This window comes from Ornithodoros turicata, chromosome 9 (genome assembly GCF_037126465.1).
Source record: "Ornithodoros turicata isolate Travis chromosome 9, ASM3712646v1, whole genome shotgun sequence".
Lineage (NCBI taxonomy): Eukaryota > Metazoa > Arthropoda > Arachnida > Ixodida > Argasidae > Ornithodoros > Ornithodoros turicata.
This window is the reverse complement of record NC_088209.1, coordinates 33,635,837-33,663,450: the sequence shown is the minus strand read 5'-3', so window position 1 is coordinate 33,663,450 and position 27,614 is coordinate 33,635,837. Positions and strand designations below refer to the sequence as shown.

At 46.2% G+C, this 27,614-nt stretch overlaps 1 protein-coding gene across 4 annotated transcripts in view; it reads right to left on the bottom strand.

Moving 5' to 3' along the window:
* The window catches only part of LOC135368689 (ileal sodium/bile acid cotransporter-like), a 33,295-nt gene extending 7,673 nt beyond the window's left edge, over positions 1-25,622 (bottom strand). Inside the window, exons 1-6 of one of the 4 annotated variants that reach the window (XM_064602137.1) lie at positions 25,271-25,622; positions 12,950-13,027; positions 12,801-12,874; positions 10,547-10,604; positions 10,208-10,486; positions 2,395-2,600 (exon numbers count right to left, since the gene is read on the bottom strand). In XM_064602137.1, coding sequence (XP_064458207.1) covers positions 2,395-2,600; positions 10,208-10,375 — 374 coding nt within the window. In that variant the 5' untranslated portion in view covers positions 10,376-10,486; positions 10,547-10,604; positions 12,801-12,874; positions 12,950-13,027; positions 25,271-25,622. Of the gene's footprint in view, positions 1-2,394; positions 2,633-10,207; positions 10,487-10,546; positions 10,605-12,800; positions 13,028-25,270 lie in introns of those variants that run through there. The other 3 variants (XM_064602138.1, XM_064602139.1, XM_064602140.1) reach the window with 3 other exon arrangements.
* Positions 25,623-27,614: the final 1,992 nt, after the last annotated feature.

Here is a 27,614-nt window from a genome sequence, read left to right as displayed (position 1 = left end):
TAATCACATCTATAGCGCACGCGCGTGAGCCTCTACGGCGAAGGTGAACAGGCGGAAGCTAGCATTAAAATAAGCTGACGTTGCACAGACCATATAGCAGCAGCACAGTCATTAATGGGGTGTTTTCACATGACGTCTGTCGTTCTTTCTCCTGATTTGTTGAAAACGGGAGTCTTACCCCTTTTTTGGGACACTTGTGCAGTTCATACTTGTCACAAAAATGGCGTAACCCTCCAGTTTCCAACAAATCAGGGGAGAGAACGAGGTCATTCGAGATGATGGTTGGCTAGGAGCGTGTTATGCGGTCAAGTTCAGTTTTAAGAGTGTAGTGGAGGTCACTTTCTCGGCGCAGCTGCAGAGATTATCTAGCACTTGTACGAAAACGAAGCCTTGAATGGTGTTTTGAAATCCGGTCGCGTCCGTACCCTTCTTTTATCCCGAAGACCACTTCGTTAACGTCGTTCTCACATTTTCTTTTGTGAAAGCTATGGTTGTCGCATTGAAAAGTAGCGCATTATAGTTTGTCATCTTTCAATGCCGCTAGCACGAAAAGTGACCACCACTGGGAGGAGCTTATGAGCATACCATGTCACAATGTGACGTAGGTGAAAACTCCCTATGCAATATCTACGCATCCGCAGCCAATCGTACACCATGCCGCAGCGAGATCCGGGACCGGACGGGAAGTCTTCAGCGTAAGTTCGCCGACGTATGCCCTTGAACGGAAGCGAACGGTCTTCTCGGTGCTACATGCAATACGCTACACAACACCCGATTGCCACAAGCTTTCCTTCCTTGATCCGAGGGTTTCGTGATGGTTACATAGATAGAGTCGCTCTGTAGACTTGTCTAGAGGGTGATGATGCATGCAGAAACACTTGTTACACGCTGTCCCCTAATGATGAAGAACAGCGAGGAGCCATTAGGTTGGTCGACGTTCTCCGTGCACGTTAGTGTCACGCATGGACGGGTGCAAAGCGTAACAAGCTTAATGAATGCCTTCATAATGACAATGTTCATGTTCCCCTTGCGTGATATCTCTCATTCCTATGTTCGATGTGTGTCCACCCCTTTCCAACCCCTATCTTATAGCCAGTGTTGCCAGTATAGCCAGTATAGCCGTATCTTATAGCCAGTTTGAAGAGCTTGGCTTCAGAAGTACTATACGTTTCGTAATACATGCATGCGAAGGCACATTACGAAGTGCTTCAGGTTGGTAAGTAGGTTTATATCAGTCCAACGAGATCCATAATCAGTTCTGAATTCTGAAGGGTCCATACAGCACCTAAGATGAATGATTTTGGATGACACGGTGAATTGTATATGGTCTGGCCGCTTGCTTTGCGTAGAATTCTTGCTAGTTCACGCGTTAACAGTAAATTGCCCATAATGACGATTATACCAAAGTTTGGATACATCAATGCGCTCTTCTTTATCACTACCCGTACCATCCGCCTTCATGCAGCATACTGCTTAAGAACAGCTCCCAAAAGCCATACACAGTTCTGCATTGCAATTGTAATGATGCTCTCTAAAAAATGTGGCAAATTGTCACAAGTAATGATCCCGAAAACAAACGATAAACATATTAATTAGATTAATGTCATTCAATTAAACGAATTAAACGAAATTAAACAAGTGGAACGAATGAAATAAATGCCGTAGCTTTATAGACGATCCTCTGTTTATACATATGCAACGTCACGAGAAGACCGGTTCGAGGTTATATTTTGCTGTGGCGGGCAAGAAGCGGGAAGAACGCGTCGGCTGATATGCTGATAAGGCTGGCAGTTCCCCACCAGCATGCTTTGCGCGGTGGCGTTACGTAATCGATGACGTGTGGGATCATCGTTGGCGGGAGTTTGTCGTCACGTGGTCCTATGAGGCTACTGACGGACCTACACGGTGGTTGGCCGACTATCTTTTAAGGCTGTCGCTTTATAATATCGCTTTAAAAGATAGCCGACTTCGAAGCTTTTGTTCTAGTAGATCGGAACGCGCTTACGATAACCGTTCCGAAAATATGATAAGCCAATCGCCCTGTTTTTTAGAAGTGGGATGACATTACATTGCTAAGCCCTGGTTTGACAACCTCCTCTATCGTAACGTTTCGGTTTCGCTGTTGTATGGCACAATATGATAAAGGAAGTTATCAAATCCAGGCATGTTTTCAGAACCGTTATCGTGAGTACCTTCCGACCTAGGAGATCGGGAGGTGCGCACAATAGCGGTTACGAAAAGGCGATAAGTCAATCACCTTATTCCTTTGTCTCGGCCCTTATCACGTTGGTGAGCTTTGACTTGACAGCTTTCTTGATCGTAGCGTTTTTGTGGAGTGCTTCTGATTCGCTAAGAGTACCCATTCACTCAATTCGGTGAAGTAGAATTGCTTACCTCAGTGGAACGTCCCCGTCGCAAAAGTAGGCAAAGATATTAGACGTTGCTCCGCCTGGAGAACAGGAGAGGATGAGCATACCCACGGCGTACAGGCCGTCCAGCTTCAAAACGCTGAGCAGCGCAAAGGAGATGAGAGGCAGGAGGATGAATTGGCTCAGCATGCCCACTAGGATGCTCATGGGTCGTTTCAGGTGGTGCCAGAGCTGCACATGCGCATGCTCTTTGGTGACAAAAGCTGGACAGGGCGACGGATTATTTGAAACCAAGTCACGTTACGTTACTACGGGTGTACAGGTTTTGCAGGCGTCTGCAGTACAACTGCATGTGTGTATGCAACCGGGAATAAGGATGCGAATATTCACGGGGGTAAACAAGCTCAAAATCCATGCAAAGAACTTATGCCTTCATGTAAAGTACGTTAATATGAACGTGTTTTTGTATGTATCGGTTAACCTAATGAAACTATAATACGCAAGAGAGAGAGAGAGAGAGAGGGGGGGGGGCTGCCGCATGATAGGTTAAGTACGAAAAAGAACAATTCTATCCATATCACTTTAAAAAGGAAAAGCAGGGAAAAGTCAGAAAGCCAGTGGTGGTGGTGATGGTGAAATGGCATGCCGTTGTCGGCCTCACGTATGTGGGCAACGTCACGACTGACGCCCTGGGGGAATGTGCGTCCTGGGCCGACTTCTAAGGGAACTGTGCCGACATATGTCTGGGAGCGTCTGAGGAAAACCCAGGAAAAACCCCAGACAGCACAGCCGGCACCGGGATTCAAACCGGGGTACCTCCCAGTACCAGACCAGTACCAGGTACCAGAAAGCCAGTCTGGTTGCTGTCCCGGTATACGTGACCGTATATAAGCGCTCATTCCGATGAACGTGACGTGTTTTTGCGTCCGTGCCGAAGGAACGCGAAAACCGCCACACACGTGTGAATGAAGAACGTTTCCGAGCATCCAATGCACTTGCACCCGAGCACTCGCATGTCTTTTCCTCAACGTGCCATGCGGTAAGTTTCTTGGGACGGGCACGTGTCAAAAATTAAAACAAGAAGGAAAATACCGACTGTATGAACAATACTATAGCCATAGAAAAAAAAAAAGAAAAACGGTAGAGAGTTTTTAGTTAAGGCGTACGCCAATTGTCTTTCATACACAGTACTAAAACTTCCTTTCGCTTTGTAACGGCCCTAAAGGCTCCTTTCAACATAGAAAGAAGATGGCACGACAACGCTGTCATCACAATAGGCACATGTTTACCAGTTCTTTACAATGAAATCATATCGAGCTCGTCTCTGACGTGTCCCGGGCTGCTTATCGTTCACCTGAAGCGATCCTTCGCTCCCGACTGTATATGCAGAGGACACACTGTAGTAGTAGGGACAAATTCAACTGGTTGTTGTAATATAGAAAATCCGTTCCGTTCGCTGTTCGTTAGTTCAACCCGGCTGTTCTATTGCTCAACCCGCACCGCGTCACGCTACCTTGCGCCGCACCCGCAAAATTTGCGATAGAACACTGCTCGTTCCCCCGAAACGACCTCCTATTTTGTTTTCAACTGGTGTTCCCTTCCCTTCTGTTTGTATATATTTCTTGTTTGTGAAGTAAAATTTTCAGCTGTGTTTGAGACTTCGTGTTGTGTCTGTCCCTTCGTGTTTCCTAGTCTCGAGGTTTTTTACATTATGCATCATCTTCACCAGCTCGCTTGCTTCCTAGCCACTTTTTTCATTAGAAGACCGGATTGATAAGGGTTGTGAAAATGCGATATGCCCATCGGGCTATTCTATTTCTCTGAAGTGGATGATGTCACATTGCTTAGCCTGGATTCGACAGCTTCTTTGTTCGTATGTTTTTCGTTGCATGCTTCTGATCTCCTAAAAGTCGCTACTTGCACGTATTAGCTTACTCTACTCAAGTTACTCTAGCTTAAATACATTTGGTAGCAACTTGGTGATATCTGAGCATAGCGTTGCGTCTCCGCACGAGCGCTGAGTATGCAGCCCATAAACAAATTCTAAAATACCTTTTGAGGTTGAACAACAACGAACAACAACTACTACTTTACTTTTAAGATGAGGAATGCATGGGGAGTTAAGGCTGAGTGCTTAGCATTCCACATAATTACTTTTTTTGCCTGGGACTCAGTAACTTAATTTAAACACATTTTCTGAGTATTTTGCATGAACTTTCGGAAGAATCATGCGATGGAGCTTTGTTGCTACTATACATAGATTCACGCGCAAAAGCAAGCAAATGCCGAAGATTCACATGTATATACGGAGCATAACGATATGGGATCGGCCATGACGATGAAATTCCCCGATCCTCGTCATTATAATAAAGCTGTTGTTGCATAATGTAAAACCCCGAGGCTAGGGAACACGAAGGGACAGACACAACACGAAGTCTTCGGAGACTGCTGTCCCTTCGTGTTCCCTAGCCTCGGGGTTTTACATTATGCATCACCTTCACCAGCTCGCTTGCTTCCTAGCCATTTTCTCAAAGCCGTTGTTGCTGTATTGTTATGGGTACATTGAACCTTCAGAAGTTTCTTGTTACAAACACACTTCACGAGACGTTTCCACACAGGAATTACGCAGAACTTCGCAAATCGCAGGCAAATTATACGTTCAAATTGGCACACCAGCCGCACGTCTCACAACAAAGCGCCACTTGTGCAACTGCGAGCGTCTATGCATGCAGTTGTGTGCCAGGCTGCACCGTTTCACCTCGAATTGTTATCGTGGCAATTTACCAGGTGCGGCACGGACCTAAACGTGTCGACACAATGGTACGGTGAAGTGCAAGCGTGGTCAACGGAACCCCGTCAATGTTGCTTTAAGACAAGGATAACGCTGGTAATAATTCGCGGCTCTATACGTCGCGTGACTTTAGGAAGACGCATCGCAATTGGGGGCACAGTAGTTAAGATATTATAAGCGACCTTGGTTACGGAGTTTTTTGTTGGTTGTGGTGGTGTCGTCTGTTCGAAAGGCCTTCAGGGAGTTCCGGCTAACTATTTGCTTCGTCTTCTTCGTCGTTTGTTGTATTTCTCGGACATAGTACAGCTCGGGTCAACCTTAATAATAACACCGGAAAAAATGTGGTCTAGTTCCCGAGCGTGATTACAGCAACCCTTGGGTCCATCAGGAAATCTTAATTGAACAAAATTATTCTGTTAGTTTTACGCAAGGATTTTGTTCACTTAATATACCCCTAGTGCCCCAAGGGTGGCTCTTATTGCGCTTGGAAACGAGATCGAATTTTTTCCAGTGTTATCGTTAAGGTTGACCGGAGCTGTACCAGTGCATAAATAGTATCAACACTGATTTTCTTCTCGTACTTTGCTATCCCTCATTGCCATAAGATATGCACGTTTTTAGTTAAGGGTAGGGGAAGTATAGTGCCAAGAGTCGAACATCTCTACGGATTTCTGTAGATTCATCATTTCGTCGTACTAGCTTAGAAGAGACTCCAGCTGAGCCTGTGTTGTTCATTATTATAAACGGTGCTTTGTAACGGTGCATTTGGTGTCGTCGACGCTCCGCGCAATCTGTGCGCCCTTATTTGGCATGTGGGAAACAAGGTGCACCGCAGTTATTACACACGGGTCGCTTGTTGGTCGAAAGGCTCGCCTTTAAATGTGTCATGACACTTTGATATGTGTGGGACATTACATCACGCATTTATTGTACTGCACGCCGGTGCCACCGAGGGAAAAGGAATTATCTTTCTACGTGTCGTAGCTGGCTGGTATAGAGATGTAAGATAAGATACTGTAGTAAAAAGAATTCAAAGAGGAGCGATTGGATGAGGAAATAGGCAGAGGCCTACCAGTGTTGTCAGCGGAGCAAAACAGCCTGAAGCTACAACTTTTTTTACGGATAAGAAAAAAAAATCCACCAGTCACATTCAACCGTAATTTGCAAGGTTTCGGTTTCGTTTTCGGTTCAGAGGTTGCGGTTTCATATTCGCACGCGGTACGACCATGTCGGTACAGGCGTACCATACAAGAACAATACGTTCAATTTATGAGCTACATGCCAGTGCAGGCGCGATTAATCATTATCATTAGTCATACACACCGACTGCAAGAGGGCATGAGCCCCCCCCCCCCCCCCGAACTTTTCCAAAAGGGGGGGGGGGGCAAGGCCTCCTCCCAGTAGTCTACCCAGCCGATACTCATGCTGAACGTTTCGAAGGACATCTTAAGAATCGCGTGCCTCATGCGAGTGAACACGAAAACCCCATATTTTGTAAGGAAAATTTTCCTAATAACAGTGAATTGCAGGCAGTCTACCCGATCTATGTGCATGAATGTGGGGGAGGGGTACCCAGTAGCCTAAAGAGTTTGCACTAGAAGGGGATACTGTGCCCCAGCTCCCTTCCTATAGATCGAAGTCGCCCAGCTTATATGTCCTCAGTCCTATCCCTGCATCATGCATACAGCGCACTCACGGGGGACGAACGACATGGGAAACTATAATACGCATATTTTGTATATTACTTTGGCCCGTCGAAGTGAATTACCAACGTGGAGATATCTACATCCAATGCCGTTCTCCGGTTGAGCACGGGTGATAAGAGGATATATAAAGCACCAACACTGGTCGCGGGATTAGTAGTGCACCGTCAGCAGCTGTAACGGCCGTTCACTTGTACCGTCGCGAGACTGAGGATAAACATGCCTATTTCCTCCTTTCCTTTTGCTCTGGACCCTGTCCTAGATCTCTGCGTCGGCGAGAGACAAATCCTTGAACAAACTTCGGCGGCGAATTCTGACGTCAGAGAAGCCGGAGCCTCAACTATTCTTATTGGTGGTCACTTGACCTTTCCCGCACCCTCAGCAGGATGTGGAAGATGGTCCAAGGTAGACAAGGTTAAGGACAGCACCACAGGCGTTTTCAGTCCAAGGTTTAAAATGGAAATGAATGACACTCCTCGTGCCATCAAAGTCGAACCAACAAACCAGTAATAGTGGTCTTTTTTGTCCGGCAGTTTCTGTCTCTTGTATCGCACCGTTGGTAACACAGTCCCACCGATGGGCTTAGCTTAGTTCTATAGTCGCGTTCAAATTAAGAAGGTAAAGAAATATAGTCCGTCAGCTCTCAAAAATATTACTGCGCCACAAATAGGATGTCTGGACACGGAGAGGTCACGCTCTCTCGATGCGCCAACAGTATTGGATGCTATGACTGGCCGCGTGGCACTGCCCTGCGGCAGAAAGTGCTCTCCGGATTCAGGTTCAGGCTCGCTTAACCACTTTCAAAACAAGACGGGCACCTTGAGGTACCACAGGCGAAGAGTAAAACGCACTAGTGAAAGAAAAAGCACAAACAGGTCCCCGGATGCTGGCGCTGCAGTATTTCTTCTCCAGCGCTATTGCTTCTCCTCATCTCTAACGCCGTATGTAGATGATGCCGGACTAGATTTCTTCCCTTCCTTAAGTTAAACTTAAACATGAGTATAGGCGCCGTGCGCGAGAGTTTTCTTTCGATGTCAGCGCCCCCTTGCGGAAAAACGTGGTGCGAACGCTTGGTACCAGTTCGTTATATACATTGATTTTTTTATAAATTCTGCGTTAACGCCGTGAAGTAACTGTGGCTATGAGCGGCGTATAGACGTGGACAGATGGAGAGAGGGCAGCAGGAAGGAGTGGGGTGACAGGGGGGTTAGTATGAGTCCTGGGCCGACTTCAAAGGGAACTGTGCCGACATTCGTCTGGAAAGTCTGCCGGAAAACCCAGGGAAAACTTCAGGGTGCGGGGATTCGAACCCGCGTCACCTCCTAGTCTCGGCGTGGAAAGTGATCATGCTTACCACTATGCCACGTTAGCTTGGTGTAGATCAACTACTCCGTGACTTCGTACTTCTTAAATTAGAAACTAGTCATTTTTTTTTACAGGCGGGTTGCGAGGCCTGGCTCACATACTGTAGGAAATGCGCGTGCAACGACTGGACGGCTAATTACCTAAATTTCATTCATTAACTTTTTAATATGTTGTTGTGGAAATTGCGAGACAGCAGAATCGAAGTCAAACCGTATTTGAATCCACGTACCCTCTTTTTTTACAGCGGTAGCTGTTACCGGGAAGGTATCGGGGAAATCGCTGTGGCTGTCACAAAACCGTCCTCTTCTTCTCTGTCTCCTTCTGTTTCCTTCTTCTGTCTGTTGACTGTCGGTTTCGGTGATGCAAAACAAGTTAAAATAACCGAAAGCTAATAAAAGCAGTTTTGACATACTCAGAAGTGGGTACGTCTTACCAAAAAGTGCCCGATTTTGCGGCGTTTCCTGTCCCGCTTTTGTCCCGCTTTTAGTAATATTTTTGTCCCGCTAATCCCAGCTCTACACATCACCACTCACTTCACAGATCACAAGGCAGTACTCGTCACTCTAAAGTAGTTGTGCATACATCAGTAATAAAAGTGTCAACATCCCCGCGCAACAGCTACTGCTGAAATTCGCGTTACGCAATCGCAACCGTCCTGGACCTTTTTTTTTGAAAAAAGTCCAGAAATGAGCACGTACTTTGAGATAAATAAATAAATAAATATAAATGAACAATAATTTCTTATGCAAATTAGCAGAAACTAGAACTACGCATTTCTCGAACGCAGAAACAACATCGCTTCGATTTATCGGGACCGGAGATCGGTACATTTGGGACCACCAAATCAACGCCTGCACCAATCAGCTCCATCGCTACAAAACACGCGGCGCTCCGACGCGAGCGGCCTTCAGTGCTCGAGAAGTTTGGAGATTTATATCTCAAAGTACATGCAGGGTATTTAAAAAAATAGGGTAGAATTAAACAATGATAATATAATTACATAAGTTCAGTAGTTACATACGCTTTCCGACAGGATGTCTGCCAAGCCGTATGACCCACCTGCGAAAACCGTACTTCGGTGGCTCTCATAGTTTTAACTTTTTTTTTTTTTTTAATAGAAGAGGTCATGGGAGGCCTGAGATATGAAGAAGTCATGCAAAGGAAGGTTGTCACCTGTGGACTGGTGGTGTCTACAAAAAACATACAGGACGGTTACGACTGTGAAACGCGAATTTCAGCGGTAGCTGTTGGGTGTGGGTGTTGACACTTTTGTTGCTGAGAGTGACGAGTGTTGCCTTGTAATCTGTGAAGTGAGTGGTGATGTGTATAGAGCTGGGATTAGCGGGACAAAAGCGGGAAAGGAAACATTGAAAAATCGGAACACTTTCCGAGGCAACGTACCCATCAGTGAGTATATGTCAAAACTACTTTGTTTATCTCTACTTGTTTTGCATCACCGAAACCGCCTGTCAACAGACAGAAGAAGACAGGGAAGAAGAAGAAGAAGAGAAGAAGCGGAGGGGGGGGGAGGGATATGTTTCGTTAAGAAAAAAAAGGAAGGAAAGTTTAGCCATGCAAAGAGCCAGCTTGCTATTCCGAAAAAAAAGGAAAAAGGGGGGAAGGGGAAAAAGAAAAAGCATGAAAAAGAAGAAGGGGGAATCGAAAGAAAGGAAGGAAAGAAAAAGAAAAACGGGGGAAAGAAAAAAAAAGGGGGGAGTTTTGTGATACAGCCACAGCGATTGCCCCAGACCTTCCCGTTAACAGCTAGCGCTGTAAAAAAAAAAAAAAAGAAAAAAAAGAGAAGAGAAAGGAAAGGAAAACGCTCTATACAGAGAAACAATATCTTGGGAGCATAAAGGTATGAGACGCGTAGGCTGCTAGGAAATTCGGTAGGATTCCGAAGCCTTTTAGCCCGCTGTGGCACCTCAGACGTATGAGGCGATCCTTTTCGAACAACGAGTTTTCTTTAAAGTACCCACCTCCATGACCTTGATATGACATCCCATGGAAAACATGATGCTGACGAGAATTCCCAGCACTAGACCGTCGTGAACTTTCTTCAGGAGAGGTATTTCACCAGCTGTTGTGCTGTTCGTCCAATTCGCCGCGTGCACCGTGTAGTTCTCCGTTTCATTAAAAGACGCCATCTTCGCCTGATATTACGATTGACCGAAGTTGCTGCCGATAATATGCAGCGTACACTGGGCCTTCACAAGGAGCCGCTACAGAGCATTATCTTTCATCCGAGGAAACGTGACCTGAGGAGAGCAAAATGACGTGATAGCAATAATACAAAAGTACTTCATAGAAACGCTTACCAGAACAATGCGCTCGGGAACCCTTCTGGCGTATCGTGCGTCTGGAGAGCGTATTGACCTAAAGAGATGCTCAATCACCTTTTGGACACCTCAAAGATAGTCAACGCAAGTAACACGCCCATACGATAAAGAACGTGTTTTGAGAAATGCATTTCTTGTGGCAAGATTTGTTAGCTAAGGAGATTATAATTGAACCTCTGTATTGAATAAGGGAATAAGTCTGAATCACACGTGCAGTGCATGGTCCACTTTCAAATACAATATTGACACAACGCTTTCAAGCGCAACAGAGGCAATATGGGACGGCGAAGTACTAACCGGCGATTTTAGCTAACCGTGTCCCCAACAGCACCTGCCAAAGAAAATTTAAAACCGTATTGCTGTGGATTGGCCCGTTCCAGGAGGGTAAGTCCTGGTGTCAATCTTTGATCGTTGATCTTGTGTTGTGTATGTTACGTGTGTGTTGTGCTTGTTGTATAGTACCATGTGAAATCCGTCTAATAAATCTCTCCCACACACAAAACCTAGTAAGAACAAATGCCGTTGACCGCATGATTCTAGGTGTTGTTGTTTTTATTATAATTCAATGACCCGTTTTCAGGGAGACCCTCTATAAATAAATAAATAGTAATATTAATAATAATCATTATTATTATTATATATAATGTACAAGTAAGCCTGTGGAAGCTCTCTGGCAGCACGTGAGATATATGTTCGTATGTTAAGTGTGTCACAATCCCATGGACGGCCGTTTCGACCTCGTTGGATCTCATATATACAGCGCGTGTGCACATCGGTCTCATCTGTGCTGATGAGACCCAACAAGGTCGAAACGACCGTCCACAGCTGGGATTGTGGCACGCTTGACATATACACATCGATGGAAATTTGTGTGCTGAGGCTGGAACGCCGAAGACACAAAGCCCCAAGTGCCTAAGATCACTGAATGAAGAAAGAGTAGGAAGTCACTGGAAAGGTTAGCCAGTTGCAGAACTCAAACATATAGTAAACGTATAGTATATATGTAGTATAAACAAGCAAACACAATTCTAATTCTTTAGAAACATTTAACCAAACATATAAAATAGTGAGACTCAGCATAGGCATATATATAAACCAAGAGCTCATTATGCGTTCATATAAAACTATATAATCAACATGCAGCCCTGGTTAACGCATATAAATGTGGTAGCGTCCAGCAGAGAGTGGTGTTATAAGCAAATTTTTACAAGGGCCAATTTATTACATTGCAGTAATCTATGTTGTGAAACTTTCGTCGGGTGCTGTTTATTTGTCATGCACTCAAGGATATCTGTATGAATATTATATATAAAAAAGGGATAAATAACGCAAGTCTGTGTACAGCACTTATTTGTTGCTAATGTTACCACAAAACGGCCGGAGGACCTACAGTTGTATGCGATCAAAGTTCCAGTCAACGCACGACTTCGTGACAAAGGACCTGACCTCGGTTGTCGCCTCACAGTACATTTTCTGCACTAAACGGTATGCATAGATTTCGTTTGCGTGAAGAATACAGAGACTCTTAAAATAAGTCTCAGTATGATCGTATTTTGATAATCCATTTATAAATCCAATCATACGTTTTTGTAGTAGTAAAAGCTTTTGCCATTTTTTTCCTGATTCACTGCACCATACTATAGCACACAATAAACCAACCTCAAATCAACAATTGCAGAGTAAAGACAATGCTTCACAAAACTGGGCAGACAGGGACTAAATCTTTGCAACAATACTATTTCTCTTGATAACTCAATACGCAGGCAATCGACATGATAATTCCAGGTTGCATTTTTGGTGAAGACATATACCAAAAAACTTAATCTGTATATAACTCATTTCAAAGCGACACCATCGAAGCGCAAAGCAGGTTAATATGCCACTGTTTTATTAGGCAGACGAAGTATCATGTATTTGTTTTGTTCTTTTACGTTCAGACGGCGGTGATTTGACGACAACTATTTGCCTTAACATCCAAATTTCCAGCACAGGTTCACGCTTTTCTGTTTTGAAATCGTGAAATTCGGAACGCCATCACTAACTTTAAATAAAGTTGTTGTTTCGGAACGCCAACCTTTTGGTATTGATATCGGTTGCTCAAAATAGAAGAAGAAGAAGAAGAAGAAAAAAAAAAAAGAAACATAGCTTCATTTCACGCAACTCTCTTGATCAGACGCCTTGGCAGCTCAAAGCAGTTGGTACCCATCCCAAAATTAAATAAAGGCCTACGTACCTACGTAGAGAAAATTGCATCCTTTTCAAGTCCCGCTGCCAACGCTGTCACGCTAGCAAGTCATACCGCCAACGCTGTGATGAGGAAGTGGCACACATGAATCGTATTCAGTGTGGCCTTCGTATCCGTTACTGCTTCGGAAATCGTACCTTCCAGCAAAGTGGCCGATGGCCAATGCACTCGCCTTGCGCCTCCTCGCCCGTCTTTGTCTCTCTCTCTCTCTCTCTCTAAAATGATAATAGGATGCAGACGATGGTTCAGAATGGGCGTCACGTGGTCTCTGCACGCAGCGTGGTGGGATACCGGCTCAATGTCGGTGATTTTGCTGTGCAGGATATGAGCTATTTTGAGGGTGAATTACGTGGTTATTTGGATGCCGTGACACGAATTTAGCTCTCTCGCGAGGCTGACGTGTTTGCGTAAGTTCGTGATAACTGGTTGGTTCACTTTTGAAGCAAAGCCACGAATTCTTATACGCATGCACATAACTGATCTTCTTGTGTTTCCTCACGCATGGTCTACAGTCACAAAATGTTGAACGCAACACATGCCGAGGTCGTAGTAATATTGCTAGGACTAACTACCGAGGTAGGATCGCGAGGTCATGTTGTTTAACCTGTGAAAATCGACTGCCTGTGGACATGGTGCCAAACGGTGTGCTGATCGCCTCTACATTTTTTTTTTCTTGGCGGGAGTGGGGGGGGGGGGGGGTGCATCTCGGGCCTAGCACCTAGCAGTCCCTATCTAACAGTTTATATACATATTGACGGAAGAAAAAATAAAACGAACTTCCAAACATTAATGATCATGATCTGGTGTTTTGCGGCGCAGCCCTACACGAAGACTCGTAGTACTGAGATCGACTGACGAAAGAAGGATCGGATGTTTTTCCGTTATCGATACTAAATACTGATAAACAACACCGGGATGAACATATCAGACAAGCAATCAGTCCCTTATAGCTGAGGCTTTTGCGAACACAAACGATAAAACACACACACACACACTCACATAACATTGTGCCTTACGCGCGCTCTCATGTCTAAAACTCTCTAAATCTAAAACTCTCGTTAGAGAGTTTTAGATTTAGAAACTCTCTTTAGAGAGTTTTAGTGCATCGCACACACTCACATAACATTGTGCCTTACGCGCACTCTCATGTCTAAAACTCTCTAAAGAGAGTTTTAGTGCATCGTACGCTACCGCCTTTGCGTACATAAGGGACAGCGTTTGTGGTTCTGCGCACTGCGCGAAGCCCTCTTTATGTTTTGCGCGCGCGCAGAACCACCAACGCTATATCTTACGTACAAAAAGACGATAACCGTACGGTACGCAAGAACTTACTCTTCTCATGCTCAGCGAAACGGTTATCTTCCGGTGGTGTACCACGGATGCAGTTCAGATTGAGTAGACCCGACGCCCTTGAATAAACATTGGCTTATCGCGATCAGTTGTGGAAGTACACAATAAAAACAGAACTGCACCGCACAGCACTCTGTGTGCCAGCTATTGCCACAGATGATAGGGTTATCACTTGTGGTTCGATGAGAGAGGGAGGCGTACGCCGTGCTATGCAGTGAAGTTCAGTCTTTTTCGTGTACTTCACCCGCGTCAAAGTCACGAGAAGCTCACTTTGAAACGAAAAATGATATCCATTCTCACAATGGCGTGACAACACGTCGAGGAGAATTGCGAGGAGAAAGTGCTAATGTGACGCTCTTGGACTTCAGCGCAGAGCCGGCGCCTACGGGAGGGGCAGGGGGGGAAATGCCCCCCCCCTCCCCAGACGTCCGCCGAGGGGGCGCAAAAATGATGGCCGAATTACTGGGAGTTCACGGTGTCTGGCGGCTCACAAACCGATGACAGTGGAGGAAATGGAAATGAAAAAGAAAAATATGGAGATGTTAGCCCCGACCCAGCCAGGACTGGCTACTCCACTGGATCATAAAATGCACGCTGTTCTAAACCAACGTGTACGTATGTGGCGCATGAAGTAAAAATTTTCGTTCTATCGACCCACATTGACAGCCTACAATTTGTAGCTTTCGCCTGTATACCACCTTCTCAGGATGTTTTGCTATTGCATGCTACTCGCGCCGCGGCCACCACTACTATTGTTTCGGAATACAACCATCGTCGCAACCAGACGGCGTCTCGGCGGCGCCTGGACGATTGCACTCTTCAGTCTGGCATTGCACAACAATAAATTCGCGTCTGCCTGTCTCACTGTCAAGTGCTGCTGCTCCTACTACTGTACTTTGGCACGTGGTTAACGCATTGTGTACAAGCCTGTCATTTCAATAGAATCGAATATATCAAAGGTTCCATGGATGCCGTATGGCACGCTTTTCATTCGCTCCGTTGTGCCGTGTTTCGTTTCGGGGCGTCATGTGCTAGGGATCACCCACAGAACGCACGGCCAAAGAAGTTTGTGGTACGGGCGGGGGGGGGGGGGGAGGGCGCAAATCTCTGAGTGTTCCCCCAGGACCAAAAAGCAGACGCCGGCCCTGCTTCAGCGTCGACAATAGGACTCGTAAAAACTGCGTTTCGTCTGAAACAACAACAACAACAAATACACTAATGATGATAATTTTCTCGTCTAAGATAAGTGGTGATCTTTGGGTTTGTTGGTGATACACAAAGTAACCGAGAAGTGGTCACCGAAGAGACACAAGGGACTAGCACAACATATGTTGGATGTAGCGCTTGTCCCTTGTCTGCCTGTATACGACCTTCCCTCTTCGGCGAGCCCTTCTCGGTTACAAGTGGTAATTTTCGCGAGTCTCGCGAATATCGAGCGAGGTACTGTTTATGATGGCAGGAAAGTAGATAAAAATTGCGAATACAGTCCAGCGAAACATTCCCCAAACGTCCCGCCTATAGCGAATTCGCGAGTTATGGAGCGCGCGAAATTAAAGTGTCCACTGCGCACTAAATATTATATTTATTTTACTTCTTATTATAAATTACTTAGTCGCAACTCACCCATCCATTTTTTTTCTATCCGTCATCATCATCATCGTATAATAAATAAAACCTCGCTCAAAACCTCTGCGCGCAAAATATAAAATGCCGTCGCGCTTTCCATGAATTTTAAAAAGAAACGGTAAAACTTCATACAGCGCACGTCTCCGCACTCTGCTCCACGTTAGAAGACTGTCCAGAAGCTGCGATGAGGGAACGGAAATTCACCTTGGAGGAGCATTGTTGTCAGATCCTCTCTTAGACTGGGCCACCCCGTGATGCTATATGCTTCTCAAAACCAGAAATTAATTATACAATACTTCAGCGTCACATAGTGAAGCAATCTTTCGTTTGTATGCTCCCGAAAGATTGCTTCACACTATACTGTATACAGTACACCTCTACTGTATACAGTATACAGTAGTATACCTATACTGTGTACAGTATACAGTAGGATTCCTATACTGTGTACAGTATACAGTAGGATACCTATATTGTATACATTATACCTATACCATATACCGCACTATACCTGTACAGTATAGTGTGAGACATATCGGGAACGCAGTGACGTAAATTCTGCGCCCTTTAGTCCGTGGTGGCACTTTGCACTGTGTGAAACCATAACCTTACCTTTTCCCGCTCCTTCACGAGAAGAAATCCTTCCTGTCTCCGCACCATTCACACCTAAAGTAACCTCGCAGCGGTGTCAAGGACGTGTCGGACGCAGTCACGAAGAAAAGTGTGGCGGTGATTTTGAAACTAATGTTTAGTTGCTGCTCTCAACGCGTGGATACGCACGGTTAGGCAAGGATGTCGGGGCGCCTGTGCTGCTGGGAGGCAATGGTCGCCGAAGTCGCAGCGAGGGGAAGCCTCTTAGAGCATTGGAAGAATAAAAATAAATAAAACAGAAACACGTCAATAGGAAACTAGGAGGGAGATGATTCTTACGTCATTTAGTCAGGAAATAAATAACGCGTCACCTTGCGTTCATTGCCCCGCACGGACTGCTGTCCTTCGTCGTGTACTAGGATCACGTGACTTAGATGCAGCACGTCCGTTTTCTTTTGAGTTTTCAGCATGGTTGCTGAGACGATCGCCGAAAATCCGTTGTTATTGGTGCTGTGCGAATGTTAGAATTTTTTCAAAAACCGAAACTAGTAATTGCGTATTAGATTCGAATTCCGAATCGAATATGTTCGCATCCCAGCTTCTTCCAAACAGAATATTTTCGAATAGTTCCCAACCTGCGCTCGCAAGCCCAAAAAACGCCAGGAAGGAGGGTACAAAATCAACAACAACAACTACATGACTGATTATAGGATGAGGTGATTCACCGCAACAATTGCTGTACCATACCTCAGTGCGTGTGGGTTAGTATATGAGTGGGATGACGGTGGAAAAGGTGAGACATGCACACTCGCGCACACACATGAGTGCTGCTTCACGGAAGATCCGTATGCGCACTTCCAGTTACATAACTATTCGCTTCATGTTCGCTTGGGTTCTAAAATTACTATTCGCACAGCCCTTGTTGTTATACAGGAAGCAACACTGCCATTGCACTTAAAAACACAGGGCGTTAACTACGAAGCTCATGCAAATTTCTTTTAATTGACTTGATAAGTTGAGAATCATTACAGACGCAAACCGTGTTGCCTGTTGCGCTCCGAGCACGGCATCAAATGGACATGCCTCCCCCGAAGTCGCACTTTTGATACTGCGTTTGGGAGAGGGTAACGAGGGTGAAATCCTCTTCCCCCATGTAAAGTACCCATAGAACCACTCGCCTTGCTAGAGAAGAACGTATAGCTTGGTAACTTGTAACTTGACTCAGTACTTTTGCGCTGTGGTGACCTTCAGAGGAACTCGTTTCTTTTTCAGGTAACTTTACCAAAATAACTTAAGCTAAGTTCCAAGTTACTTTTAATTCGCTTTTCACTCACATCCACTTATTTTCTTGCTTTCTCTCCGGTTCTTTCATGGCATTTTATGCCATAAAACGTGATATTCAATCAATGACAGTATTCTATTCAGGAAGTAAGGACCGCTGCCATTGAAATGAAGCTGAACCATTGTGCGCCCACAGCGACTAAGATGCAAAGCGTTCAAATTGTTGGGCATAAACGAAAACGATCTAAGCATGTTGCACTCCTCCGCAGGCAACTCAAGGTCGAACTCAACTGCTCACGCGCCCAGCACCTGTGTGGTGCTATTTTGTGTACGAAGTAACCTGAGAGTAACTCTTTCCTTTTTTAAAGTAACTCTGTAACTGCGAGTTACATTTCAGTCTGAAGAACTTCGCTATTAACTTATTTACGGGTAACTTCTCGATCTATGGAAAATACGGCCGCCGTTTCCGAAGTGTTAAGGCAAAATGCATTGAAGACAACTATTCGTCAGAAAATATGACAATGCTGAAGGCGTATGTTTAAGATTTATTTTTGTCTATTTGTTTATTTATCGAAAGCGAAGTAGAAATGTCTACGGTACGGGCTCAATCTCGTTTGCTAGTAAAACACTTAATTAGCACAGAGCAACATGCATCGATAGACACATTGAGCCCATATGCCCAGCAATTCGGGACAAAACGTAAAGCGGGCTTCACCTGAAACTGACTCGCTAGAAGCCATGTAATAGGAATGGAAAAAACTCGTGCAGCACGTTCCGTTGATACCGCTTTGCATTGGTTCGCTAATGGAACATTGCCTGTGTCATAGCGAAACATTTGATCCGAGTTTCGTTGGCGATTATTGGAGTCCTCGAGGTTCGGTTTTGGTTCCAAATTTCCAACCCGTAAAGGAGGCTTCACGCGATGCATTGAAGCGCTGGTTCAAGCCCCCGACCTGGTGAGTTAACATAAATTCACCATGCATTTTGCAAGAAACGCGTGAGTTGACTGTTTCGTACGGATTCTCAAACATCGTACAGGAAGACAAGTCCGCAGATTTGTTGCGCACGCAAAAAACAGGCATCTTGCTGTCGCGAGACTGTCGCACGCAGCTTGTGAGCAAGTTGGCCAGTGGAGCGCAGGCAAGGAATATCGCGATAAACAAGTACAGAGGGCGATATTAGTTGATTTCTTTTGCCTCCTAAGAGGTTGGGACTAAACGTAAAGCAGATATCACCAACCTACCGCCGTGGGATGCGCGCATTGAAAATTGAAGACCGCTTTAGACTCATTGCGACATTGTTGCTCTTATGGTGATGCTTTTTAATACAGATTTGTGGCTGAATTTTGCGAGGCTCCTTTGAAGTTCCCAGCTTTTCGGCTCGACTTGTTGAGGAAGCTACAGTTGGGTGCCCGAGCGTGGGGTTCCACTGTACGCTTCAGCATGAACTTGGCATGCTCCAAATCCTGCTTGCGTGAATTTGAAGTACGAAACAGATCCAGCTGCTCCTACAACACTAAGTCCTGGATAAGCTGTGAAAATGACAAGGTAAATCAGATAAGAAGAGGACGTTCTGAAGGTAATGATAACATCCCAGCCAAAAACATCTGTTTCCAATGTCCCGAACGCACAGAACAGCCTCGCCACCTTTAATGTTCTCTAGGATTCGTCCCTGAAACAGCTGATTTATGCGCATATTTGCGCATGTATGACGTTTTGCTGACTACGGCCGTTTCGGGTCGTTTTTCCTTTGGTTGGTTGGTAACATGTAATACCCAACATTTATTTGTGTCCTTCGTCATCCATTGTCCATCCACCCATCTCATTTTGTACAAGCCTAACATTCGGCTGCTGCACATAAATGAAATGAAAAGAATAGAAAAGAAACGAAAGGAGGAAAGCATTTCAGACATAGTGTGCCTAACTGGTGCAACAAGCGGAAGACCAACTGTCCAGCACCGGAGCAGAATCCATAAAAGTGAAGCACAACTCCCTTTGTTGGGTGTTTTTTTGATTGCGTGTTAGCACCGCGAAGCAACTGTGGCTATGAGCGGCGTACAGATGTGGACAGACGGAGAGAGGACAGCAGGAAGGAGTGGGGGACAGGGGGATTAGTATGCGTCCTGGGCCGACTTCAGGGGGAACTGTGCCGACATTCGTCTGGAAAGTCTTCGGAAAACCCAGGGAAAACCTCAGACAGCACAGCCGGCGGTAGGATTCGAACCCACCACCTCCGAGTCTACAGCACGACCTTGGCCGCCTTAGACGCCTTAGCCCACTCGGCCATGCCGCTGGTCCCTTTGTTGGGTGTGACGGTCATCAGAGTCCAGCGCACACTTGCACTTCTCGCACTTATTTGGTGCACTTCTTCGCTGAAGCATCTCCCTGCACAAGGCTGACATCAATACCTTTTACAGCACCCTGCTGTGTGCTGTCAAGAGGCTCCAGGAGCTCATAAAACGTGTCGTAACCTAAGCACGTCATCTTTACTTCAGCAGTAAGATATCAATGAGAAAACATACAACTCGACGGTGCAGTTATCGCTTATCGGTACTTCCTAGACACATAAGTGGGAAGCTACGCTGCCAAAGACATGCCAAAATCGCACAATATCTTGTCCTCAGGTTGATCGAACCACAGTCCGCAGCACACGGCTCAGGCAATTTAAACTATTGTTTGCCAGTCATTGTTTGCACGAGTTGCTCTTCAAGTTGTTTGCATTGTCGTGAGAGTACGGAATTGCTTTTGCGTAGAGAGCTTCCAATCGCGCAGAACGTTCTCGCCAGAACGGTGTCTGTGCAGGACGTCGGCGACGAACGCCCTGCTGTGTCATTCCAAGATAGATAACCAACACGGCGATAACTATGGTTCCCTCCGAGGAGGCGTTCCCGTAGCCCGCTCTCATTCTGTTGTTATTTTGATTTCGTCATACAGATCCCCTACCGCAGCCAACCGAAATCTTCCGTACGTACGGAAAGAAAAATTGGACTTAAGCTGGATTCACACATGCGTTTTTTGAGCGCGTTTCGCGTTCGCGGCGCCGCGAAACGCGAGCCGCGGAGCGTTTCCGGCCGCTTTTCGAGAACCGCTCCGTGCTGCAGCTTAGGAGGGAAGAAACGCGAACGCTTTTCATCCAGCCAATCGGAGCGCTCGGAGGGGTGGAGGTGGCTTCTCTTTGGCGCCGGCGGGCAACGGCGGGCCTCCCGATACCGCGCTGGGATCTTTTGTCATTTGTACGTGTGTGTGTCTTTGGTGCTGCCGCAGGAGTAAATTCATTGTCAGCAATAGCTGTTTGGTGTCTGAGCTGTCAACGATGAGCTGGGAATTTGCGCAAACCACGGAATCGACGAAAATAATTAAGACTTGTGTGTGACCGCGTGTTGGTCGTCGGTAGATAAATACGTGTCTCGCTTCTTCTGCCGTTCTTTCTCTGCTATTGTGTCACGTCTGTCATTCCAACGATTGATGATTCCAGCAGAAATGCTTCACTATAACTATAAAATGGATAACATGCTTCACAATGTAAATTTTGAGGAAGGGAGCTGGAAGTGTCTGTACGATCTTCACGTAGCAACAACAACGAAGCGCGTTTCCAGGATGGCGGCTCGGCTATGTGTGACAGACAGGCCCCTCTCAGCGGCGCCGCGAACGCTGAGGCGGCGCCGCTTTTGAAACACATGTGTGAATGAGCCGGCGTATATATGCCCTTTCTTCTCCTCTTTTCATAATCGAAGTGTATGTGCTGTTCTTGGGGTGCTCCCTAAACGAATTTGTATGTGAAGGAGGCGTGAGCGACTGAATGCTTTCGCTCCTCGGTATATTTTCTTTATTATACATACTATGCGTGATTAAAGTCGGGAGTCCGCTTTCAAACTGTCACGCCAACACGAAGCTACGACGAACGTCGAACGACAACGCCGAACGCCGAACGTCGCACGGAACTCGAGGCAAACAGTGTAGTGACACCTTCGAAGGACATAGGGCAACTGTGGCAAATGTTGCGGTCTACGTTTATCAACTGACTTTGACCCTATCCCCCATTTCTTGGTTCAACTTCTTGTACTTCTCTGTCTCAATGATCCGCAACTGGACTGACTGCGAAAGTCAACGTGGACAGAACGTCGCATCCAGAATCTGAACCGAAAATATCATTTTTGTTCCGACGTTCTTCACATATCTTCTTTGTGCTGCATAGGTCATCCTTCTGGCATTGAAGCTTGATCTTCCTTGTCATTTTCGCAGCTTATTCAGCACTTGGTGTTGTAGGAGTAGTTACATCTGTTTCGTATTTCAAGTTCACGCAAGTGGTATTTCGAGCACGCGAAACCATTGTCTCGTCTCGTCTACTTGTGCTTTGTGTCTCTGTCCCGACCACCTCCTCCAAGCTCAAAGAAATCATACCCTCCACACTCTTAACTATGTTATTTATGATCAGTGGCATCCTCACAGGGGAGGAAAGAGGGTTTCGGGTGCTCAAACCCCTTTAACTTGTCGTACCTTTGGTAGTGCATTTGGGAAAGGGGAAAAAAAGGCAGTACCTCTCTCCCATGTAAAGTTCGCGCTGCACGCGATTTTTGCAAAAGAGCCCCCACACTGGGGCACCCAAGTGTACCGTCCTCAACAAGTCGAGCTGAAAAGCTCGGGACTTCAAAGGAGCCTCACAGAATTCAGCCACAAATGTACATTTAAAAGCATCACCATAAGAAACACAACACACTGCTATCCAATGAAGGGCAGTGGCAGCAAAACGTACTACACGCGCTCTTCGATTTTCAACGCGCGCATCCCACGGCGGCAGGTTGATGGTATGTGCCTTATATTTAGTTCCTCTTAGGAGGCAAAAGAAATCAACTAATATCGCCTTCTGTGCTGGATTACCACAATATTCTTTGCCTGCGTGCCACTGGCCAATTTTCCCACAAGCTGCGTCCATCGAAGCAAGAGTGTCGCGACACCAAGATATATTTTTTTATTTTTTGCATGCGGGAAAAATCTGATGCGAACTTGTCTTCCTGTTTACAACAATATTCCTTGCGTGCGCGCCACTGGCCAATTTTCTCACAAGCTGCGTGCATGATATGCGGGAAACTCAACAGGGGAGCCGTCTTTAACATTCACAAGCTTTCATGTATAGTAGTCTACATTCCTTCAGGTGAAGAAATGTAGGCAACTACACCAAAGCTTGTTAATATTAAACAAGGTTTCATTGTTGGATTTCCTGCATATCATTACTATTCTGGATGCTGGTTGCTTTCTTCACTTTCATAAGCTGCGTGCATGGAAGAAGGAGTCTCGCGACAGGAATATATTTATTTTATTTTATTTATTTATTTATTTTTGCATGCACGACAAAACTGCGAACGTCTTCCTGTACGGTGTTTGAGAAGCCGTACAGAACAGTCATCTCACGCGTTTCTTGCAAAATGCATGGTGCAGTTACGTTAGCACACCAGGCCGTGGGCTTGAACCAACGCTTCAGTGCATCGCGTGAAGCCTCCTTTACCGGTGGGAAATTTGGAACCAAAATGGAACCGCGAAGACCCCATATTCGCCAACGAAACTTAAACGAAATGTTTCCCTATGACACAGGCAACGCCCCACTAGCTTTTCTTTTTATTTATTTTATTCCTCTTTCATTTACTTTTCTTTTTTCTTTGCGGAATAGCCAGCCGATGTCCCGTTTGGCTGACTTTTGCCTCCTTTTTTTCTCCTTTGGTCTAACAAATATACCCCTCTCCCCCACTAGCGAACGTATGCAAAGCGGTATCTACAGAACATACTGCACGCGATTTTCTATTCCTAATACGTGGCTTCTACGGGATCAGAGCCTCTCACGTGAAGCCTGCCTTACGTTTTGTCCCGGATTGTTGCGCATAATAGACGGGTGCGCGGAATATATAGCCTTTTATCTTCCTGAAAAAGCGGTTGCTATTTTGTCTCTATAGCGCCGAAGAATTCCAAAGCTCGGCAACAAACTCGGTCGATACAAAAAGCGCCTGTTGACGAAGAAGCTCTCGTTTTGTTTTTCATTATATCTCTCGAACATAGCATTACTAAACGGAAAGTTCCTTGTTGAGACTGAATGGATCGGCCGGATACGCCGTTCACCAACGAGATCATGAAGCAGCAACAAGCTTATTCAATTTACGAAAGAGCTCAATGGAGTAAGCTCGACTGCTCCAAACGTTGTTGGTCTCGGAGATTCTTTCTGTATAGTTTAAACGAACATTCAAGGTATTATGTGCACGTGTTACCCCACGGAGTAACACGGTACACCTAAATGTGATTGGACGTCGTAAGATATGCCAAGGGAAATTTTGAAGTTTTAAATTGTAGCATTTCTATGTATATTTCATCAGCTTGCTTTACATGAGCTATATATGATGAGTAGAATACCTTTCTTATAACACGGAACACATGTACAAACAAACGTGATAATTGGTGATATTCCCTACGTGAAATTGTGTGAACGTGATATGATAGGATATGTACCCCACGTAATATCCGTTGATTTTAGTGACTGAAGTATAGAAAACTTACGAAAATAGGAAATTTTGTTTGTTTTGAAACAGGGGGCCTTCGGGAGGTCGGGGAATATCGCAACTGGAGGTATCGAGGGCCCGGTGAAAGAAGCCATTATTTTTTTCTTGTACAGGTTGGGACAAAAGTTTACGAAACACGCGAATGGCGCACTTTTTCTTCGTTGCGACACCATAGCGGCCCCCGGAAGCAGGTGAGTTCATTGTCTCGGAAAGGTGGAAGGGTACGCTGTTAGCGACACACAGCGGTAGCTTCCCTCCCAGTGACACCCAAGCAACACCGGAACTACCACTGTGTGTCGCTAACAGTGAACCCTTCCATCCCTCCGAAAAACAGTGAACTCACCCGCTTCCGGCAGCCGATGGTAATCAAGGGTAGCGCACCGAAGACAAAGTACGTCGCTCGCGTTTTCCGTAAACTTTTGTTCCAACCTGATGTACGTACTTTTTTTTTTAATTTTCGCTGTTAGCGCAGCGAAGCAATTGTGGCTATGAGCGGCGTACAGACGTGGACAGATGGAGAGAGGACAGCAGGAAGGAGCGGGGGACAGGGGGGGTTAGTGTGCGTCCTGGGCCGACTTCAGGAGGAACTGTGCCGACATTCGTCTCGAAAGTCTTCGGAAAACCCAGGGAAAACCTCAGACAACACAGCCGGTGACAGGATTCGAACCCGTGTCACGTCCCAGTCTCGGCGTGGAAAGCGATCATCCTAACCATATGCCACGGGAGCTGGTCCTGTACATACTAATGCCCCTGCAAGTCGTAGACATCACCTGCAAGACTTCATCCGTGCTATATACATAGTCAGATTTCCGGAGTCATGATGTTTGCATAAAAATAGAAAATATTAGTACTGCCTGCACAATCCCATTGCGTGCGTAAGTACCGCGTGTACACTTCGTCCGCCCCAAACGTTGCTTTGCGCGCGTGCGCAGTGTGAGCATGACATTTTCTAGCGTACGCAACGTGATTGCGCACGTTACTAGAACACTCTACCATATCCTTGGTAGCGTGTATGTATGCGCGCTGTACGCGCTCCAACGAACCCAACGTTACAAATTCGGCATATAGTTACCTTTTAGGTTATTAGTCCAGTTTTTGGTCCGCGCTGTATGTAGTATTCTAGCAGGCGAGCGACGACTACAACGCGGTAGATTCCATGTCTTGCGTGCGCTTCAGCAGCTGCGGTTGACGCGCTGTGGGAGCAACGTGCTAGGGCTTCAAGGGCGAGGAGACCCCCGGCGTTCGTATTAACCTTGGTTCCACCGCCTGCGAATGCTGCACGTGTCCACCGCCTCCACTCAATAGCGTTTCCGCTTATTGGATGCCGTGTTGATGATAACGTATCCGGAACCACGATAAGGTCACCCCTCGGTGTTGTTTCCGTGGTTTGAAGTTTCAGTTTGGCAGCTTCCTTTATCGTATCGTTTTCCTGTTGCCCTTTCGACCTCCAGTTCTCCAACCCAGTTCCGATCTCTTGTCTTAAATGCTATAGCATTTATGAGCGGACCCACCGAGTTTTCTTGAGGTTGCGTGTGTCGCAGCGTATAAGCGCTGCACTCATTGGCTGCTGCTTGGAGATCACGTGTGGTGATGACGCCGAAACGTTCCCCGGGCGATATATGCGAGTTTTGGCAAACCGTTACTACAGTTATCGTTGCCATCGGAGCCAATCGCACCAAGCAGCGCAATGTACTGAAAGTCGAGTGCAATAGGGATGGGTGGGTAGGGGGAAGGCCTTGAACAGACTCGTGAAACTAAGCAACATTGATAAGACACATGCGGTCCACTCCCAGTGCACTCGACTTTCAGTACATTGTGTTGCTTGGGCCAGTCGTATGTGACTCAGAATCTTATCCACTGATTGCTTCCGTTTGATACGGTTCGACGCAAGCCACGTTATCAACGGTCTGCTAAAACTCAGTTGTAAACGTGGCCACGAAAACGAAACGTGGAAAAACTCCCTCGCAGGGGCCGTTAAATTGGTTGAATCAAGACCCATTAGATTATAACGACCATGTCATTGGCATCCCTCCCCAGCGCCGCATTTGGAAGCTAGTGGCGTCGCTACTCATCGGCTCGGTTATTGCTTCCTCAATTTCTGTAGCACTTTGTACTTGAGCTTACCTTAGTGTTTCTGTACATGCGGTGGATGTCCCCGGCACGGGAGATGATTCTTTCTAAAGTTGATTATCGTCATCATTCTGCGCGTTTTCATAAGAGCTGTTGCTGTCGTCTGCTACGGTAGTCGTACCTCCGCTTCTGCGCGTCCAAAATTCAAATTTCCATTGTCCAATCATGATGCAGATCTCGCGGGCCGATGAGTAGCGCCCCTAGCGGATCGTAAGGACGGGCTCCTCATAGGGGATGCCGATTATGACGTGGTCGTTATAATCTAGTCGGTCGTGGGTTGAATACGGCAGCGCCAGCAGCGCGAAGGAGAGAGAGAAAAAAACTAGCAGATATGATGCATTACAGCGGCATCAAATCAACGACAGCGACAGAACTCTTTATGTGCTCGTGACGTCTCCTTCGAAGTGAAGCGGTGAAGCCACACGCGCATTGGTAGACACTCTTCGTCATAGAAATCATAAAGGGAGAGGCTAGAAGAAAAGCTGGGAGAGAGGGTGATGGGGGAGAGCAAGGGAGCTGTACGAAGGCGAGACCTTCTCTAAGTGTCGAAGTCCGGGAGGCGCCATGATCGAGATTCTGGATTGGGCCACAGCCTATCCACCCGTGAAGGCCAGGCGCATTCGGCACCCTGGTATCCAGTCCAATGCAAGTCGTGCTTCCTTGCGCCATTCGTAATACGCTAGGCCTACAGTATCTATCGTGTCGACTCGCTTGTTGAGATGCCCCTCCTTGGCTGGCTTAGTTTCTAGTTTATAATGAGAGTTCTATGCTCTTCGTCAAGGCTGATGCGGCTCTCCTTTCATCCTGTTGGAGACATCGCGGTTGCAAGTGGTCAACGAGAAACGAGATAACAGATCTGTCTTTGTAAAATAACTCGTGATATCTGTTATCTCGTTTCGTCGCTTTATCTCGCTGGGTTTTCGGCGATGCGACGTACGGGACAGTATCCTTCACGAAATTGAGCCCTTAACGGCTGTCGCTGTAAAACAAGAGACAAGACGCAGCAGAAGGATTGGCCCCTTTCACAACAGCAACATTACGTAGAGCAGACAGGGGACCGTGCACGGTTCAACTATACGGCAAATTGCCTGTAAGCAAATTATGATGTTTGTTGTTCGCTAACTCGTACGTTGCTTGTGTTCTCTCGGACTGCGGCTGTGGTCAGATAGGTGGGCCTGGGAACCACGTGGGATTTTGGGGTGGAAATTCTTACACGTGTTTAAGCGCGGCTACAAAACCGTCATGAGAGAGGGCCCGCTTTCGGATGTCACACCGCGGACGCAACG